At 39.8% G+C, this 21,573-nt stretch overlaps 1 protein-coding gene across 1 annotated transcript in view; it reads left to right on the top strand.

Moving 5' to 3' along the window:
• RTN4IP1 (reticulon 4 interacting protein 1) overlaps nucleotides 1-20,576 on the top strand; it is a 23,268-nt gene extending 2,692 nt beyond the window's left edge. Inside the window, exons 3-9 of the mRNA XM_071741245.1 lie at nucleotides 168-236; nucleotides 481-605; nucleotides 4,682-4,730; nucleotides 7,080-7,216; nucleotides 9,385-9,568; nucleotides 10,903-10,995; nucleotides 20,443-20,576. Of these exons, the coding sequence (XP_071597346.1) occupies nucleotides 168-236; nucleotides 481-605; nucleotides 4,682-4,730; nucleotides 7,080-7,216; nucleotides 9,385-9,568; nucleotides 10,903-10,995; nucleotides 20,443-20,559 (774 nt within the window). The 3' untranslated portion in view covers nucleotides 20,560-20,576. The remainder of the gene's footprint in view (nucleotides 1-167; nucleotides 237-480; nucleotides 606-4,681; nucleotides 4,731-7,079; nucleotides 7,217-9,384; nucleotides 9,569-10,902; nucleotides 10,996-20,442) is intronic.
• Nucleotides 20,577-21,573: the final 997 nt, after the last annotated feature.

Here is a 21,573-nt window from a genome sequence, read left to right on the forward strand (position 1 = left end):
GTGATGTTTTTTGTGTAAAGAGTAAGCTAGACTGGTTTCTGGTAGGCAATAGTGAAGACATTCTGCAAATAGGAAGCAAGATTTCATTAATGAAGAAAACTTTTCTATGTAGCTATAATCATGTGTAAAGTCACAAAAATTGATAGTTGTCTTCTGTTTGGTTTTAGGTGTGGGCAGCAATTCCTCCATGGAAACAGGGAACTCTGTCAGAGTTTGTGGTAGCTAGTGGAAATGAGGTAAACCTTCAAAAATGTGGCTAACAGACAAAACCCCAAAATTGTAAAGAATGGTGTTATTTTTTCTTCGTCATCTAAATAACTGTCTGTTTCTTGGTGCTTGGATTGCTTTAGGCTCAACCTAGGTGTGAAGATAGTTGAAAATGGAGCATAGACAATCTGCAGTTCAGTGAAGCTTGCTTAAGTATTTCAGTGTCTTGTAGGATCTGCTGTGTGACTTAGATAATGATTGATTTTGTTTCAGGTGTCTTTTAAGCCGAAATGTCTCAGTCACACAGAAGCTGCCTCCTTACCATACGTAGGTCTCACAGCCTGGTCTGCAGTTAACCAAGTTGGAGGACTAAACCAAAATAATTGTAGTGGGAAAAGGTAAGTAAATAGTTCTGGTGCTAAAAGGTAGTGTTTCAATTTTATGCTGGTCAGCTGCTTGTAAGGCATGTCCCACAGTGATGGAGACTGTCAGACCATGACATTCACAAAGACCAGCTGGCCTGGAGATGCCAGGTTCAGTGGACACAGCTGCTGAGAGAGGCTTCTTTCTAGGGAGACTAAGAGGAGAACCCTAAATGAAGTATGCAGAGTCACTATACCTTCTGTATAGTGACTGAATGGAGATAGTATATCTAATGTATAGGACTGTACAGAGAATTTAAGAATGGTATCTAGGAATTTCTTGGGGCTTCGCCTTTCTGCCTGCTGGGACAGCTATCCAAATGTGATATCCTCTCTCTCTGAGTTATTTTGGCAACTCACAGAAAGCCCTTTCAACCAAAGAGATGTGGTTCACTCACTTCCTGCATGTGTGGACCATTTGGAAAGTGGTTTTCCAGCTTTCTAGAAAAACCCCATCAGTCTCATTTGACCTATAGGCCAGAACTTTGTTGAGGTCAGGAACGTAGAAGAGGAAAGTGTGCAAGATGAACAGCCAAATCAAATAGGAAAATTGGCTTTGTTTATCAAGCCTGTTAATCTGACAATGGCAGATGAAAGACAGAAGAGGAAAAATGCATTGAAAGATTGGAGCAGATACCATTTTTTTTCTTGATAATTGAAATTTGCAGTTATTTTGGCCTTTGGATGTTTATGTACATAGATAGTAAAATGTTCAAAATGGAAATAAGGGCAAATGTAAAAATACTGGTATTGAAAGATTATAATTAAAATTGCTATGCTGTACCAAGAATGTGGGTCAAAAAGTAATTACTGGGCAGTAGGAGTCTATATGCCTGACCTCTTGTCTTGGGTATTATGCTGTAATGCAACACACTGCAAAGGACACTAGATATATTGAATTTCTTCACCTGCATCTTTAGGAGATAATCGAGTGAGTGGTTTGTATGTCATGGTAAATTTCATCATGAAAATATCAAGTAATTGTTCTAAAGAGAAAATGAAATTGCAAAATTTAAAGCAATTTCAAAGAGACGTAAGTGAATTTAACTTCCAGCTAGTGATAAAATCTTAGCTATATTTTCTTCCTTTTTATTTTTAAGTATTTAGACTTTTTATTATCTTACCTTTCAGATGTAAGTAGAATTAGCCAAAAGATAGATTGATTGATAGGCTAGCCTTGTTTAAAGGATCTTTCCAGTCTTCAGGTAAGCATTCAGATTGTTAGAAGTGAAATTCAAACTGCATTTATATATTGTCTTTACTATTAACATTTATGTTTATGTTCCAAATAAATAATTACTCTGTTGTTAAAAGCATGTTAGTGTGCTTATAAAATAATGCACGTACTTATAAAATTATGATGTTTACTATCTAAAAGTTTTTAATTGTGGAAACAGCAGAGAGTAACTGATGGGATGGTAGCTTTTCGATGTTATTTGGTCATTTTATCTGTTGAGAAGTACAAAGTGAGTGGAGGTGAGTGAGGTAAATCTATTAGGGACATTTTGTTTCCTTAACCAAGTGGAATTTAATTTTTTATATATACAGTATATATACACATATTCCATAAATATAATAATTTGTATTTGGCACATAGATGAGTCACTGAAAAATTTCAGTTGTTTATAATTTGGAGAAAGTGTTAGTCTTTGGTCTAAATACCATCTCCCCACCCCCTATGTCTTTTAGTGGGGTGGGGCACAGCTGAAACAAGTCCTGGCTCTCTCCTGCTGGTTTCTGAGCACACCACAGTTCCAGGCAGGGAACAGAGAGAGAAGGGCTAAACTCAAAATCCCTTGATAAGCTCATCTGGAGGGATCTGCTGACTCTGATCATTTGAACCACTATAACCTCATATGGGGCTTGGTGAATGATGGATTGAATTGGGTTCCTCTGTCAGAAGGGAGCCAAGGCCAGGGTATGAACTTATGGTTTGCTCTTTTGAGAGAATTGGTTCTGTTTGATCTCTATTCAGGTCAGATAATTCATTAGTTTGGTCCCTCATGCACATTCTTGTATGTTAGTTTACTCCTGAGCTCACCTTTGCAGTGAAACAAGTGGTTTCTCTGTAATGTTTTCTCCTGGCTGTGTTGTCCTAAGACAAATAAAACTGTGCCTCTTTTTGCACTTTCCACTGTCTGTAGTTCTTCAGTACTGTCCTAACAGGTCTTGTACCTTCAAATGCTTCCCTGCTCCCTTGCTCTGATCAGTGCTGTAAAAATACTGATCTGTGGAGCTCTGTGGCACATGGATCTCCTGTACTGAAATAATCTGTGTCTGAAGTGGAAAGCTTTCTCAAAGTCAAAATACGTGGAGAGAGTTTTAATAATTAGAAAGTTTGGTAGAAAATAACCCACGTTACATAGGAACAAGCCAACTCTGGAAAGTATTTCTACCTAAGAATCTCAAGGACTTCTACTGGAGGTGAAAATAAAAGAAAGTACTTGCTATCCAGCTGCCCCAAACTGGAAATATTACCTAAAATGTTGCAAAATGTACATTTTAAAATAACATCTGTCTCCAACATCATAGCAGAAGAAATGCTTTTAAGCAAGAAGTAAAATTGGAAAGGCAGTTTGGCAATGTTTTTTTGAAAGGATTTAATTGCGACTGTCCTTTGTAAGGATAAAGATGGGCTTAACCCAGAATCTTGAGTGTAACATCCCTGAGTCTTTTCATGTGTAATAAAATCTAAATATGAATGTTGCTTCAGGCATCTGTTGTTGGAAGCATGGTTCTGAAGATAAGTACTTTTTGGCAGATTTAAAAGCTGCAGACATTGTGGTTTCAAATTCTTCATCTGAATTTTGCACATTGGATCAGTGAAATAGGAGGGAACAGAATCTGATCAGTTACAAAAGAGGAAGCATTTTAAAATGGATACTGTGACCAAAGCCAAGTCTCTTAGGTTACTTCAAAGAATTTTTGTAAACTGAGACTCCAGATTGTATAGTACAGTTTTGCACTGTAAAAAGCAATTTCCCTCAACATCCAGCACAGTATGATTTAAAATGGGAACATCACCAGCTTCTGAAGATACTGATTTCTTTTCTGGCAAACAGAAGTTCTCAGAAACATGATGTTCCCCAGTCCTATGCCAAGACTTCATTTTGGATCTTCTTTTTGTCCTAGAACTAGCAAATGAATCTGAAGTCCAAGCACTCTTTGTAACTTCAGCTGCAAGGCTGATTTGCCAATTCACTTTATGAAATTTAGTTATTTAATAAGATACCTGGATGAAATTTTTGAACAGTGATTAGGGTGCTAGGTGTAAGGTTCTCACACAACCAAGCTTGCATTCATTTTATGACATTTAGGGCAGTGTGCTCAGCTAAAATGAACTCTAACTTGCTAACAGTTTTGTGATATACTCTTTAATTTTCTTGCTTGTGTGTCAGTTTCCACAGCCTGGCATTTGCAGGGTCTTGTTGAGATGGACTATCTTTTTCTTAAAAAAAAAAAAAAAAAAGGAAGATACATTAATTTACTAGAACTTAAGCATGGTTATAATGAGGCTAATTCATTGTATTTTTGTCTTTCTTTTAGGTAAATATTATGCAATATGGGAAAAAGTATGTTCTATATATTCTGAAGTTCCCTATCTCCCTAAATAATGTGATACTGAACTACTTTTTCTCAGATCACACCAATTTGTGCAAAATGTTGGCGAATCAATTTTTTTTTCCTTTGGCAGATAGGAAAGTGCAGTCTGGGAGACACTGGTTTTATCCCAAACTAAGCAATTATGCATGGGGAAGTGAGGACACAGACAGGGTTTTTTGGATGATAAATGTTACTGCCTGACAGCTCCACTGCCTGGATTTAGTGAAAAGCACATCTGAGGAAGCCTCTTTGTCAGGAAAGATGGTCAGCAATGTTAAGTCACATTATTGGCTATTGGAAGAGATAACCACTAAGTAACACTGAATGACAAATACAATCTTCTGCTTAAAATAATTTACTGCTAGAGATGTATGAGAAGCCTTAGAATACATAGTTACTGTAGAGTTTATTTAAAGAACTATTTAATATATTTTGATTTTCTCTTACAGAGTGTTAATATTAGGAGCTTCAGGAGGAGTTGGTACATTTGCTGTACAGGTAATATAAACCAGCATGTTCAGGATGCATCTTCCAAGTATTCAATATGAAAAAAAAAAAATTGAGGGAAGGAACAGTGAAATATCAAGCTCCTGATTGATTTGTCCAATCAATCTGATCAGTATTTGCAAAAGCAAAATATTTTCAGATGGATTACTTTACATTTTTTACATTGTAGTTGTTTAAAGTAGGAAGGGACTTGAGGAGAAAGAAGTTTGTGGGTCATGAGACGTCACATTTCACATTTTGGGTGCAGATAATCTCTTCGTGTTGTAATTTGAAATACGTAGCGTGTTTTCATTATTTTCCAGGCAGCTCTGCTCCATAAATAGAAAAAGAACTTGATGTATGAGGAGATAAAATGATGGAGAAAGTATCATCATCTGTAACTGTTGTAGGTGGCCAATTGATACAAGAGGCTTTTATGTGCAGTGTATGTAAATCACAGTGGCTTAGATTAACTTTCCCTCGTTGTCTTTGCCCTGCTGCCCTTTTGCCTGTCTTCATTCCAGTAGCTCTAAGCTTTGGAGAGTCAACATGCTCATTTATTGATCCACTGATTGTAGAACATCCTCTTTTCATGTTCTCTCATTTAATTGGGGGATTTTGATTCTAATTGGTGTCATGTCGTGCTGAAAACAGCTTTCTCTTGAGAATATGAAAAAAAGACAGAAGTTGGGTGATTACATCACTTTGCATTTGTCACGGTTTAACACTGGCCCGGCAATTAAACCGAGTAACAGACGCTCTCTATTAATCTCTCTCTCCTCCCTGATAAGAAAGGAGAGAGAATAAGGGAGAGAGACCTATGGGTTGGAGACTAAACTACACAACTTTAATGAAACAGTAATGATAAATAGGAAAAATTACTAAATATATGCAAATATACAAGAAAAGGGATACCACATTCCCCCCCCCTTTCCCCCAATAGCTCTCACGTCACCACCGAGGCTGCAGGGCAGCCCTGGGAAAGTCCAGGCTGGACTCCTGGAGTCGGCAGCAGTCGGGAACTGGAGGCAGGAACACACAGATATGGGCTGGAACGGATCAGAACCACAGGCAGACGAACGGATGGGATCCTTCCAGGATGCCGGGTGAAGGAAGGGAAGCAGGAAAGGCAGGAAGGGCAGGCAGCCGGAAGCTGGAAGCATGGCTTGGCCCTTGTGATGCCTCAAATTTATACTGAGTGTGACGTGTATGGGATGGAATACTCTGCTTGGTCAATTCTGGCATCTATCTTGTCCGTTCCTCCCCAAAGGAGGGCTGCAGGTGGGACCTCTTTATGTTTTCCTCAGAGCTGAGCAGTGTCCTTGGCTCTGCACACCAGTCTCTAGCAGTAACTATAAACATCAAGTGTTATCAGTCCTAGAAACACACACTGTCTGAGAAACTTGCTGTTAATTTCAGCGAGTGCAACTACTTACAAGAGACTTAGCTAAAAGCAAAAGTACAAGACAGAAAATCACCTTTATCCTGGTCCAAACCAGGACAGCATTCCATTTTACTAGACTATAAACATAGTGGTTTTAAAGAGGGTGATGGGAAACTTTTTAGTGATATGCCATTTGCTTGATCCATGATAAAGCAGGTGGCTAAATTAGATCAGTCATGGAAGGCTGACCAGCTACTGGTCACAGTTGCGATTTCTACCTGATTAATCCTGGTTAAACTACATTAATTAATCCAGAATAAATTTTAAAAATATTACTGTCAATGGAAAAAAGGGATTACAAAAAACCACAGATAGCAAAAAATCCTTTACTTTGCTTTTGAAGTAGAAAATAACCTGACATCCTCCCTGTAGTGAATCAGAGATGGCTTCCTTATTTTTATCATTTTTAATATTCAAGGTATTTACAGTGAAATAGATTTGTGAAATATTTACTGACCAGGTAGGAATATAAAATATTTTAAATTTTAAATATTTAAAATATGTAGTATTTGATCTGGTGACAGTTTTGTAGGTGGGTAACTTGGACAATACCTCTTGGTATATATTTAGCTGACATATTCAAATGGTAAACCGAGTATTTTTATTTGAAGTGTTCTTTATACTGAGAGCTGATATCTCTAAATAGCATTCAAAAACCCCCTCTTTTCTCCACACCAAATCCTTCCTCTCCAAAACCTCCTTAAATATGGATAAATTCTAACCACTATTTGTGGCATGCATAACAGGTTATACTGTGCTGGAACACAGTTTCCATGCTCCCTACTAAAGGTGCGCTCTTATTATATAAATAATGATATTTATTTTTTATAAAAAATGATATTTTGTCTTTCTAAGTTGTTCTCAATGTTTCGTTAAATTTTAAGCTTTGGACTTCTTTTTTTTGTGCTTGTTTTTAGCTAGTGAAGGCCTGGGGTGCTCACGTGACAGCGGTTTGTTCTCATGATGCCAGCACACTGGTGAAAAAGCTTGGAGCAGATGATGTGATTGATTACAAATCTGGAAATCTGGAAGAGAAACTTAAAACTTTACCCTTGTACGTGTTTGTGTTGCTTAATGCTGAGATGAAGGAGCTGGCAGTCAGACCTTGTGCCTTTTGATTGCTTGACTCCAGTCTGTCAGAACTCCCGCCTTTTTTTTTTTTTTTTTTTTTCTTTTCTTTTTTCCCAGTTCTAAAACGTTACTTTGTAAAGCAAATTCATCCCAATCATTTTTTGAATGCAGTGTGCCAAGTGAATATCCCAAGCACAGATTTCATTGTGCCACTAAGCCAATTAATTGGGCATGTGCAGGCAAGCTCACTTTCACATGCTTCTCTTCAATGACTGTGATTTGAACAGTTTTGTCAGCTTCCATCCAAGGATCTTGGAACATTCACAAAGCATGAATAAATTAAACTAAGTGTCAGGAATTTTGTGTGAGGTTAGCAAATAATAAAATTGATCTTCCAGAGGGAAGAGCTATGTCATGAAGCATAGGTCTTTGCCTGAAGGTCTTTAGCCACTGTGCAACTCAACTGGGAGTAAATTTCTTTTCTGCAGCACTTGGTAGGGCTGCCTCTGATAACAATCACACTTATCTTGTCGCAGCAGTTATGTTTCAACTAGCTTGGGGGTTTTCTCTAGAACTGAACTATTTTTTGCTTTTGTAATCTTTCCATCTGTTTCAACTTAGTCTACTGTGACTTGTATTTGAATATGATATTTACACTGCTCTTTTTAGCTAGATTGAGTTAACTTTCTGAGAGGGGAAACAGAAGCTGTTCAATCTATGGAAGAATCTTACTGTGCTAAGAAGGCACTTCAACTGTGCCCTTTAACTATGGTGTGATTTTTCAGCAGGCCTGCAGTCAACTGTGAGGGTACTGGCACTGTCTGTATGGGCAGGACATGCAGCAACTAACTTAGCAGTTTGCAAGCAGTGCTAAATTTACCTTTGTGCAATTCAGCATATGAAATGCTAAGCACCTATTCTAGTAAGTGACCATTTTTTTTTTTTAGGAGATACCAACAGCAATGCCCTGGGCTGCAGTTTTATGAAACAGCTAAACTGATCAGTCAGGTATATTGAGAGGACTGTTCCTACTTCCCTTTTCAGCTGTACTGACTCTTTGGATGCTACAGTGGGATAGTTTTACCTGGAGCATTATTTGTCATTATTTCAGTTTCTCTTTCTGGCAGCTGTTACATTTAACATGAAATCACATCCTTGGAAGATAGGCAGGAAAACTGTCTTCCCAGGGATGTGAACTTTTCTGTTTAATATTTTCCCTCTTATTTGTAGGTTATTTAGATTAGATTTGTGTGTATATACATATCTGTTGTGATCTGGAGATTGCTGGAAATTTACAGATGGAAATAAGAATGAGCTGTGCATCTAACAGGATAGGTGCATAGCTCCCTGCTGCACTATCCAGCCTTTACAGGCTCACATGAGAAACATATATGAGAAGAATAATGAGAAAGAGCACTGAAACTGTGGCTTCTTGTAAGAGACTGCATGTACCCATCCCTTGGGGGGAAGGTTTTAGACCCCTTGCATTGTTAAGTTCTATGTTGAATAGGTGGATGCAAAGAAAAGAGCTGGAAGTAGAGGCAAGATGGCCCCAAAACAAATAAGGAGGTCAGAAAGGACTTCTGTAAGTGAAGCTGAGAATTGGGTCACAGAAAAGATGTGAGGAGATAAGGGTTAGTAACATGTTTATGTAACTTTGGCCACTTGAACTGACTTACACCTGAGTACAGCATGTACAGGAGATGTTCCTAGTCAGGGTGTGAGTCCAAACTAGTATTTACATGCACATACCATATTGTTCTGTCCTGGGACCAGACTCAAGGCTGTTCCAGTACTCTCAGTGGTAGAGCTGAAGAGACAGAGCTCTAGAAGGCTTTAAGCAAGTGGAGAACGTAGTTGTGCATCTAAGAGTTTGCTTTTTGGAGTTTAAATGCAGTTTAAGTTATGTATATTAATAGCCCATGGCTGTTGTGCAATGAATCATCAGTAAGCTGTAATTTTAAGCCCCATTGAACAGTAAAGCTGGGATTTGGCTGAAGTCTTGAGACTCTTTTGCCATTATCTTGCAGGCAGATTATTGCATTTGAGAGACGTGTAAACTTGAATCAATTTCTGATATAATTAGCTTAATTGTGATTAAATTATTTTTCCCATGTTGTGATTTTAAGCCTGGTCTTTACATGTCTGCAGATTTGATTTCATCCTAGATAATGTTGGTGGATCCACTGAGAAGTGGGCTCTAGATCTCCTGAAGAAATGGTCGGGAGCAACATATGTTACCTTAGTGACACCCTTCCTGATCAACATGGATAAACTTGGAGTGGCTGATGGCATGTTACAAACAGGAGTTACTGTTGGCTCCAAAACTGTTAAGGTATTTAACAAAATTTTGTATATTTAATATTATGTATTATTCTAGTTGCTTCCTTCATGGCTCGGATGCTAGTTGTGTGGCTCATCTGGAGGCATCTGTTGTATTTTCCTCATTAAGTACACTTCATATGCATTTTAGTTCTTTCTGCCTGCCTTGCATTGAAAAACAGTGGTGCTGATTGGTAATTGTGGTAGTTTGGGGTGCTTTGAAGTTCTGATTCCTTATTGTGCTTTTCATTGTAGCCTTTTCTGTACGGCCTCCCTAGTGAGTCCTGCTGACAGCTAATGTTTCATAGTAAACAGAGCAAATCCCTGCCTCATTGAAGGGAGGGGAATTTTGCTACTTGCTTTAGGCTGGTCGGGCTTTCTCTCAAAATGTTGTTCCATGACTGATTCTCTTCATCCTTTTCCAGCACTAGAACATAATAATAGTGGTTGAGGGTGGCTAGAAAGCTTTTCATCTCTTTCATATTCATGTGTCTGGATGGTGATACTGATTTTTCTGGTTTTTATAAGTGGATCTTAAAGCATTCTGCCAGGGGCCAGATCAGTGAGGCTTTTTAGAACTTCCCTCTTTTTTCTCTCAATATGTGTACTTGCTCCCCAGATGAATGGTTTTCAGGCAGTTGCTATGGTATTCCTCTGATGGCATGGTTGAATGAGATTTTAAGTCCTGCACCAATACTTTCAAAGGAAAGCTCAAAACCAAAATTAGAAGTCTGGGAAGAAATAATGTAACATTTTTCAGTGGATGTTTCCATAATGAGGAGCATTGTATGCCACGTATTAAAAATCATCTCTTTGGTGACTGATGGCTCTTACTTCAGTAATGCCTTACTCAGAGGAGGTGCTCTTGACTTGTGCTTGTGAGATCCTCTCAAAATGCTTTTTATGTGAGCTGCCATCTGTCAATGGATGGTGATGGCTCTGGCAGATGTGATGGTGGAAAATTTAATCACAGACACGGAGATGGAAGGTTCTAAATGTCACATTGCTGGGTTTATTTCGCCCCCTTTGTGAATGTGTATAAACATACAGCACTCTCTTACATAATAAATAATGCTGTTTCTAGCTGCTGAGACAAGGTGGTTGTGTTTTTCAGCTAGCTGACTTGTGCAACTGGACACAAAATTCACTCTGATCCTATTGTGGGAGTACAACATCCCTGTCTGTACATTTAATCCACATGCTTAGGTGACATTTTTTTCAGACACTAGCATATAATTCCATGTCTTTTCCTTAAATTACTTCTCTAGTGCTTCTGTCATTAATTTTAGTTCCTATTTGAGATTCCTCTTGTGATTTTTTTTAATATATTTGTGATCTTTCTTGCAGCATCTCTTAAAAGGAGTCCATTATCGGTGGGCATTTTTTATGCCAAGTGGCCCAAGTTTGGATGAAATAGCAGAACTAGTCGATTCTGGAAAGGTATGTCAGTAAAGGTTATTTTGGTATTTGTGCTGAAAGAGGTGCTGCTTGGACTCAAAAATGGTGTAGTTCACAATTAAAGAATAAAATGGTAAATGAGGGTCATGAGAAAAACTAAGAAGTTACTTGCTCCAGTTTCTAACTTCTGCCTTTTGCATGGAATTTAGGAATCCTCGAGACTATTCTGCCTTCTCCTTCTCTGCCCTACCTGCTTTTAAAAACACAAAGCTTATTAAGTTATGAGGAAAGACTGTCCAGTGATGATTTATTTTTACCAGTGAGAATCATTGAGCAGGAATTCTGGTATTGAAAATCCTATATTTTAAGAGGTCTCATCTGGTTCATTTGGTCAGAATGAACATGACTGTGTATCTATATATGCAAAATTGCTTAGCCTGGATGATCGGGTCCTGCCCAAAACTAAAACATTCAGGTCACAGAAACCTGCATGGGCAGAGTGATGACAAGAATCTTGTGTCTCATTGTTTCAGTGCTTCAGAGTATGTTTGTGCCAATTCAGCACAGTGATTTGGGGTATTGTGAGTGTTCATAAGCTCTTGGGGAAACTCTTTATGGGCTTGGGGGGGAAAGAAAAACAGGTAGATTACTGCCTTTCTGATCTTTTCATGTTAATGAACTTGTTACAAAATGTGTGCAAGAGCAAGCAGTTAATTGCCTGCATACTGGACTGTGAGGTGCTGTAGTGCTAGCAGTGTCCTCTTCTGGATAACTTCATGTTGCCAGAATTCCCAAAGTAGAGAATGTAGACAGCTGCTGTTAATCTCTCTATGTAGTACTTAAGCTTAAGAGGAAGAGGAGTCTGCTGTGGGTGTTCAGCCATCTTGTGCTCAGAATTTGTGCATATTAGTAAAATTTAGACCTCTCAAAGTTGGAGTGTTCATCTCCTTTTTTTGCTACGCATTACGTTCCAGGTTTTGGAGATGGATAAATAAATCGCTCTTGTGCTTGCTACTATTTGCCACCTCAGTGCTGCAGATCAGAATAAAAATCTAAATTCAGCCACTTCCATTCCTCTGTCACAACCAGTGTGCTGCTGACACAGGCAGTGGAAAGTCTGTGTTTCCTAAGAAGTTACCTACTCGTAGACAGAGGCTGCAGCAGCAAATAAGCTGTGGGGAAGTGTGTTCCTGGCTATGCCTTTGCATCACTCTGCTTTGCATTATGTCCAGTACTGTAGACATTATCCTTTGGTCAAGAAGGAAACCCTAGGTGGTATTCCTCATCTTGTGATTGCATCCTATCACACTACTAAATTATAATTGTCTAAGAAACAGAAATGCCTTTGTTCTTTACTATTTGTCCTGATTCTTAGCCACTCACAGCTTGTTTAGTGTTCTGCTCCTACCTTGTATGCAAAACAAATGCAGAATATGCTCATGAAAGCCTCTTGGGAAACACTTGTTTATGCAATAGAGATAGAGCTTAATCAGTGTTCTCAGCCTCATAATCTGGACAGGTGAATTGTAGAGCCATTTAAAAAGTACGTCAGACATATATGAATGTCCTGATGTACTTTTTCTTGTCAGATGATGATGAGGACAAGGATGTTGGCTTGGCTTTTTATTGTCTGTGCATAGCTAGGTCATTATGTCAGACTGTTTATCAGCATAGTCATTATTCTAGCCATATTTTACTCTATTTTGTAAGGTGATGTAAAAACCTGTGCTGTCACCAGCATTTTGTAAGACCCCGGTGTGTTTCATGTGAACAGATGTTAATTAGACTGTGATCTTTATTGTCTAGACTCAAGAGTTCTCTTGAATGAACAGGTCATCCATTCAGAAGAGCAGGTGTTTGGAAAAATGGCAGGGGGAAATTACTGGAGAAAGTGCACCAAAATTTCCTACAACTAAGTGAAAAGAAATGTTTGAGTTGGAGAGAATAAATGAGAATTAAAAACCAAACCAAACCAACAAAAAACCCCCCCACCCCACAAAGCAATTGAAGTGTAGCATGAAGACTCAGGGAAGCCAGCAAAGTGGGCTCACGTGGTTGAACTTTGTTTTGAGTGAATACACTTTTGTATAATACAGATGAGTTATTTTGAAATTTCAGTGAATCATCTGTTATAGATATCTTGATTTCAAGATTGTATGAAGGTGAATAGGAGAGCAGTTGGAGTCTGAGAATGAGAATTTTATTCAGGAAAGTGTAAATCATGAGAGGGGGCTTAAATAAATCAAAAAGAGCTGATAAACAGATGATGTTGCAGTAGGTGAAACTTTGAAGAGCATAACCCTGAAGCAGCTACAGGTCATACTGATTTGTCAGTTTTTTTCTCTCTTAGTCATTTTGTATGAACACAGATTTTTAGTTCTGATTAATTTGTCATCTTCCCTTGCAAAAGCAAAAGAATTCTCAATCGTTCGGTGGATATAGAACAAATAGAAAGGGAATTTTGTTTAAAGATACTTGGTTTTCAGATAGATGATTTCTGCAGCAAGTAATAAAGATTTGCAAAATGTCAGCTATGGGAAAGAATCCTTTGAACATCCTATTTTAATGGTGAAAAAAAGGAGCTGATTTGATGAGCTGGTAATGCAAGGGAGGAGAATAAATTTTCCTTTTGTAATTTACCTGCACATCAGCTCAGTTCTGGAGGCTGTAAAACCATTTTCAGTTTGAGTTGTTTTCTCTGCCTTGCAGCTGGACATCCTGCAAAGAGACTGAGGGGCTGGGAGGCTGCTGAGACCATAGTGTGCACAGAGTAGATCATGTATTTCTCTGACAGATTTTAGAGATCCTAGCAACTTTCTGAACTGCTGGGAAGCCCCTGTTGAGGAGTGATTACGAGTGGATTAATTATGAGCCAGAAAGGACTGTCTTCACATGGGCTCCTCCAAATGAGTTGATGAAGCATGTGACAGAAGCTGGGGATCTCTTTCTGTGGTGGAATGTTCCTGGTGAATTATAAGGTTTTTATCTAAAGAACTGAAATCAATAGAGCCTGTAGTTCAGGACACAGATTTGCTGGCACACTGTTTGCTGAAGCATTGTCACTGGACTCTGCTGCCAGCATTGTCACTGAAAGGCTTGTTAGGAATTAGATGTATTTGTGGTCAGTGTTGTGGATTTAACATTGGTGGTCTTAATTTTTGCTGCTTGATTTAACTTTTTGCTCCTTTCTAAGGATATCCCATTTATTCCTTGGTAAAAATATACCAAACTCCTATAACTACATAAGTCTGTCTGACTTACAGCTGAGCATTTATTTTGCCTTTTATGAAGCCTGATGGAGGAAGGCAGGCTGAAAAGACTTCATAGCATCCTAAGAGGGAGCACTAAGGATGTTGTATGTTCCTGCTGGACCATGATAGGATGTCAGTTAATGTGCATCCCTCCGGATATTTGAAATTTAAATTTCAATTCTGTGCCATTTAAATGCAATGGAGGTGTTTGCAGTATTTCAGAGTTTGCAGTCTCTTCAGAGCAGAGTTGCATCAGGTGGGCTGATGGGTGCAACTTGGTTTTGCAGAAGGAAGGCTGAAGTACAAGAGACTCTGATCATGAAGTGAATAGATCCTTTTCAATGTTACTTGCACAGGCACACATAAGGAAAAACAATTGTATGCCTATATTAAGGTAATTTGTGTGCAGTGTTGGCTATACATTTTGCTGAAGACAGGAGGTGCTTTGGACTCAGCACCTGCTGTTGTGGTTTGGAGGAGAGGATGCTCTTAGGCACTGCTGCTGTCTTCCCTGTGCAGTGCTGTACAAATCACATAACCTTTTGCTATCATAATTCCTCTATCTTGTGCAGAGGGCTAATGCCCTTTATCCACCTTGGGTTACTTGCTGTGACATGCCCTGTTAAAATGTGGAATTCAATTCTTTTCTATTGCTAGTCTTTGAGGAAGACTGCATTGAGGAAGTAAATAACACAAATGTCATCCACTTGGACATTACTTGGCTTTTGAATTGTTTGGATGGCCATGAGTTAAGATGGCTTACATTCCTTCTGCTTATCAGAAGCAGGTTATCAAACCTTCTTGACTCTGTATCCTAACCCCTGTGTGTATTGATTTGCTCTCAGTTCTTGTTACTGTTCTGCAAGTAACTTTTTCCCTGGCCCTTGTTGCAAAATGGTTGCAGATTTGTATGGAGTTCTTGAACATTCTCTAAATCTGGCATCTCTAGATGTGGCCTTCTCTGCAGTAATTCCAGTCCTAAAGCCCCCAAGGTGACGTGCTCTTGGGAGGTGCCTTCTTGACTCTCACAGTCTGAAAAAGAACTACTGGGGTAGTAATTCTGTTCTTAAATGTCTGAATTGACTGATGATCAGTCCCTCTCTCTACTCTCCTTAGCCACTCACACTAGTTCCCATGATCATCTTTTTCCATGCTAAGCTGCAAAACTTGCACTTTTTTTTTAGAAATACCAAGACAACTGCCATCAACGTGACTGCTAGGGGGATTCCAGGAGACAGGTGATCTTTCATTTATTTAGTTGGTTTTCAGCATGGTTCAGGAGGCAGCTAAACCCAGGATCTTCTTAATTTCTACTGATTTAAGCTAGGGCTAGGCAGGAACTCAGTGCAGTTCTGGGCTTGCTCCAATTTCTTATTCCTCTTCATTGCATTCTGTAAAAGTCCTTCCAGGGCCAATTAATGAACCTGAGATATTCTAAGCCTCTCCTGCACTCCCAGGCACACCCTGACAGCCTGCTTCACTGGGATTTATCTTCTAGGATTTTAATACTTGTAGATGATACTCATGAGTTTCTATTGGCTGCTGTGTATAAATAACTCATACAAGGTACCTTAGCTTGAAAACCAAACAGAACCTGGTAATACAGTTGTTTATAAGATGACTGGGGGAGCAGACCCCAAGACCCATACCTTCCACTCCTGTGTCTTAATTACTGCACCACCATTCTTATGGGTGTATGAGACAGGAATGTTGGCATGTTGGACCATTTTTACTTCTGCTAGGCATTTGGAACAGAAATTTCACATGCTTCATGTCCTTAAACATACTCTTGGATGAAAGTGTATATTCTCTGAACTATGAATTAATAAAAAATACAGTACTGTAAAGTTGTGCAGCTACTTTTACAACATGTGACCAGAGTCAGCTGTTCAGACAGTAACAACTTCAATTTTTGTCTTCAGTGACGGTTGACCCTTGAACCTAATGATGACAAAAATAGGAAGTGCTGCATACATCACTGCATTTTAGGCATTTTAAGATGAAGGAAGGATGAAGTAATGGGTGGATTGAGATTGTACACAAATCCCCAAGTGGAATTTGCATACAGTAAAGATGCTCAGCTGAAGGGAAGGAACAACACAAAAAGCAGTGTCCTTAAAACAGACTTTTTTTCCATGAGATAACAGTAAAGTAACTAAATGTTTAGTTACAGGACAGGGACTGGTTTTTGTAATGACTTATCTTCAAGTCTCTTGTTGACATAGGAGGGAGACTCACTGCAGGCCAAAGGAGAATATCAAGCTCTGCATTTGCACTCATGGGTATGTGAGCATGGTGGAAATTTCTGGAGGAAGACAGCTTTTGTCTCCTAACTCAAAGCAGCCAGTAGGTCTTTTCCACTGCAGCAAGTCCTCCAAGAGGACCTGTAGATCTGCTGGAGCATATCACAACTCCCATTCTGTGCACATGCAAGAACCTTTCCTGAAGGGCATACAGAAGCCACGGGCAGACTGGTGGCTGCTTACTGTGGTGCCAGTGGTGTGTGTGTGTGTGTGTGTGTGTGTGTGTGTGTGTGTGTGTGTGTGTGTGTGTGTGTGCTGGGAGGGAGCACTCTGCACAGCACGGCTGCCCTGACACAGCCCACAGCCACCCTTTACAAAGCGAGGAGAGAGCCAAGATGTTGACATTGCCTTTTGGAGTGAGGGGATGTTCTTTCTCTCCTGCTTTGAACTGTCCTTGCTCTGCGGGCCTCTGAGGTTCGTTCTCTTGGTCCCTCTCCTGAGGATTTCAAGGCTCTGGCTCTCCCTCCAGCGGCAGGAAGCAGCTCCAACACGCATTGCAGCAGCTTGTTGCTAAGGGGGGGCTCAGGGCCATCTTCATTGTCCCTTCCAGGTAAATTCAGACTGTGTCCTTACTGCCACAGAAATTAGGAACCCCAAGGGTTGGCTTGAATTTGGCAATTAGCAGGAGTGTGTTCTTGCTAAGCAGTCAACTCCTGCCAGTACCTGTTCACTGGCTTGGCTGGGATGCCACTTCTGTGCCCTGTGTAGGATACCCTTCATCAGCATCAGCAATTGCTCTTTATTTTTCCAAACACATGAGTTCAAGAGACCTGAGATTCATTTCTATAGCGTGTCCTGCATCAGTGAGAATGAAGAGGAAGAAAATACCTTTCAGGCCCAATCTGTTTGCAGATAAACATTTCAATGCGGGTGTGTGTAATCCTTTCTGTCCCAGACTTTAGTTTAATCCCTTTCCCTGAACAAATAGGTGTCCTCTGGCAAGGAACTGATGTGTGGCTGTAAATAGGCAGTGTTTTTATTATCCAGTTAATCTCCGTTTATTATCACACATTCAACAAACAGTAGACGCTCCCCTGCTTGTTTGTCTGTTCACAGGAAGAATTTTTATCTTAGTCAGTGGATTATGGTACAGGCTGAGTGAATCACTGTGCTGCAACATGGTCAGCCCTTTCAGGGTTATTCAAACAATGGGACTGACCAGCCAGCCAGATAAAATTAATGCTCTAGATTGTCAGGATCATCAATTTAGTATTCATGTCTCTCTATAGCACTGCCTAAAGCCAGCATTTAAATGGTGTTAGAGGTTACATCAATGTAGCAGATGGGCTTTGAGTCTGGTGGCTGCAGCACACACAGTGTTTTGAACTGTGAGGCTGAATTCAGGGTTCCTCTGAATCCCTGTGTCACCACTTTTCAAATGCAATGCTTTGAACTTTCCCTAATAGTCTGAGGATGCAATATACCTCGTTCTGTCAGGGTTATAAGCTGCACCCCACAATAAATGACTGTAAGCAGCAGAACTCAAAGCACCGCATTCATTTTTTTCTCAGTTGCTGCACACGTCTGAAATTAACTTCTGCCTTTCCCTGGTTCCCTTGTGCTGCACATCCCTCATACTGCTGTGCTGCTTTCTTCCCCAAATACCTTTCCCACCCCTTCTAGCCTCTTGCCCTGCCAGGGTCATCTGTGTGCATGCTCCACCAGCCTGAGGTTCTGTTTTTGTTTTTCTTTTTTTTAACTGAGGCAGAGCTTTGTATGTAACTGCTGTTAACAGTAAGTACTTGTACAAGTACTGCACTTGTGCTTGGCTCAACAAGGTTACCGTGTTGTTTTTTTCTCCCCAAGCTTCTGCTGTGAAAACAAGAGTTGGTCTTCTAGAAACAGCCACTACTGATCAGCAGCACCTTCCTCCTGCTGATAGTCACAGCAGCTGCAGTTTACTCGGGTGCTGTTTTACCCAAAGCCATTGTTTCATTCAGTGTTTTTGCTGCCCTGGGTATATGTTCTGACTTTGCTGGTGCCTGAGATGCCATTTCCATTCTGTGCTGGATGCTGACCAAAGGTGATTTTGCCTTGGTGATTCCTGCCCCCTATTTCTTCTCAGCTGAGCAGCAGACACTGTTACACGGGATCTTTGTGGCTCCTCTGCTGTGTGTTACTAAGCACTTTGATAGAGGTTTGTTTACAGAGTTTGTCCTGGCAGAACAAGGGGATGAAATTACCCAACCTTGTTTTCAGCATCATGGCAAGTTTAAGGCACTGAGTGAATATATTTATGCAGTCATGCTTATAGAGGTTTGGCTGCTAATTTTAACTTTTTCTTTGCAGGGGGTTCACTCACTCCTACTTTTCTGCCATGTAAACTGCTAAATTTGCCTTGACAAAATGAAAAGGAAAAAGGGGTAAGATTAGGAGATACTGCAGTGTAATAGTTAGACTATTGATGTCTTGAATGACTGTTTATAATATCAGCAAACCCAGCAGTTATTTTAGTGCAATAACTAGACTTCTAGGCAAGGCACGGTCTATAAATAAACAGAAAATTAGGGGAGTTGAAAAAAGAACCTACACAAAAATGGACAGCTACCAGACTGCATTTGTTGTGCTGATGGGGAGGGTTCTGGGTGGTCAGTGCTGCTGTTTGGAAAATACGTGTATGTGAAAAAATTTCCTTGGTAGTGCTGCAGATTCACCTTCTAATCAGCATGTCCCAGTACATACCCTTTGCCTCCTGGTACAAGTAAGCAAGCCTTCTGAAAGACAGCACTGTACCAATGCTGGCAAATTGTGTCCTTACTACTGGCGTGTTCCTTTTCTATTCAGCAAGATACATGTCCTACCAGGAGAGGGCAGTTACTAGCTCTGGACTATTTAACGAGATAGTGTTCATACATCTTGTTCATGTAACAAGATAGTGACCATGAGGAAAAAGCCTCAAGATACTTTTTCACTGACACAAGTAACAAGGATCTTTTTTTCTAGCACAGTAAATATGGGGACTTTTATCTTTGTTCCTTCAAGTCTTCACAGCAGACTCCTCTGCTGTTGATGTTTTCCTAAGATGAGGGGATTAGGATCAGTTCATCAATGCAAGAACATGCATTGGGCTGGTGTTAGGGGATCCAAGATAAGAGACCAACGTCAGGGGAGGTAGGATGTTTGGGAGGAGGTGGGAGAGGTGCTTTTGTACACAGATCTTATTTAGGGCTTTGGAAGGCTGACTCAGAACTTGCTGCTAGAAAAGGGTCTCTTCCCTTGGACCAGCAGTGAAAAGTATTTTTCAGAAGCAGCTGGGATTTCTTCTGCCTCTGTCAGTATGCTATGATGTATAAAGAAAATGCTTGCAGGGGTTTTTGGGCTCCTTAGTTAGTAATAGGGACAGTGAATAGGGTAGTTTAACCTTCATTATTAGAAATTAGTCTAAAACAATTACAGAGGGCTACTCTACAAGATTAATGCAAGAATAGCTGTCGATGCAAGCTGGGTTTAATGATGTCTGCCTGTTGGAATACACAGTGGCTGAGTTTCCAAGTGTATCTAAATGATTCAGCAACAAATGTGGACTTTTTTTTTTGTTCTTCATTTGTGGCCAAGTCTTTGAAGGGTACTGAGGTGTGTACTGATGAAGATAGGCACTAGATTCATAGATATCTTTAAAACATCTGACTTTTTGAAAGTTCTTCATTTTAACAAGAAAAATAGAAAATAGAATATGAGAAAAAAAACAGGTGGGGGCACTGAACTGTGAGTAGTAGAGATGTTTCCACACTTGGGCAAAAAACAGCAGAAAACTTTCTCCTGCCTGGAGAGGGATCCCTGCAAAAAACTTTAAAGCTAATGACTGCATCATTTGGCAACTTCTCCCCTAAATACAAGAAAGAAATCCTCCCCCCCTCAGCTTTCTTCCTCAAGTTTTGAAGTGTGAATGTGACTTATTTTATTCCTAATACCATGACTTTTTCTTTATTCTGTAGATTCAACCAGTTATTGATCAAGTCTTCTCTTTTTCTGAAGTTCCAAAAGCCTTTCTGAAATTGGAAGGAGGACATGCACGTGGAAAAACAGTGATTGATGTAATTAGTAAAAAATAAATTATCTCTAATGGTTATTCTGCCCACAGTCCTTTACTGGTAAATTACACTTGAACATGAACTGGTATGTAGCAACTGTTTCTTCTGTAAAAGCTCACACAGGATGCATGATTTTAAAAAAAGGTCCTTTCTTTTAAGAAAAGCCTCTGATTCCTACTTACTCAGTCTTGTTCGTAACTGTTAATATGTGGACAAGAGATACTAATGCCACTTTTAGGTTATTTCTGCATGAAAACCATGTTAAGAATGTAGGTGAGCCTTTTGCAGAACACCCCTCACTCTCTGGATAAGAGGGATAGCAATCAGTATGTTCAGTTTTTTAATCTTGGAGCTTTTATTTTCCAGATGTTTTGGTTAAGTCCTGAAATGGTGAGGCAAACTTTTATCTAACTGCCATGTGAAACTTGTGGTGCCCTTTTTGCCTTAATCTTTTCTAGCTCTGTTCACCATATTAATATATATTATTACTCAGTCTTGTTCGTTCTCAGAACCCATAAACTTTTCCTGTATTCAGTGGTCACATTGCTGTCTCAGGTCCCATAATTTAATCTTGATAAGGCAGCTCTCCCATGGCATAACAGATTTGTGTAGAAGCATGAAACAGGATCAATGTGTAACTGATAATTATTCTAATTGCCCAACTCCTGGCAGAGATTCAGCTGACTACAGTGTTTATGCAGGTAGGCTAGACATGATTTTGTCAAGTAGACCCTGTTCCTGCCATGCCTCCTGGCACTGTTGGGGGTGAAGTGCTTGAGGGTATGTGTCTGTCTGTCTGTCTGTTTTTAAACTTACCATTTTGCCAGAGATGGGATATGGACTGACTTCCCCTGCCAATTATGCAGGAAGGGTGAAGGAAAGTGGTAAACCACTTAATGGAGAACTGATGGGAAAAATGTATCATGCAGTGTTTCCACCAGGGGACAGAAGCAGCAGGAGCCCTGTGAGCTGTGGGCCCCAGTACAGCTACACTGAACATGTGGTGTGCTTGTGTAAGGGAAGCAGCCATTCCTC

This window comes from Heliangelus exortis, chromosome 3, assembly GCF_036169615.1.
Source record: "Heliangelus exortis chromosome 3, bHelExo1.hap1, whole genome shotgun sequence".
NCBI lineage: Eukaryota > Metazoa > Chordata > Aves > Apodiformes > Trochilidae > Heliangelus > Heliangelus exortis.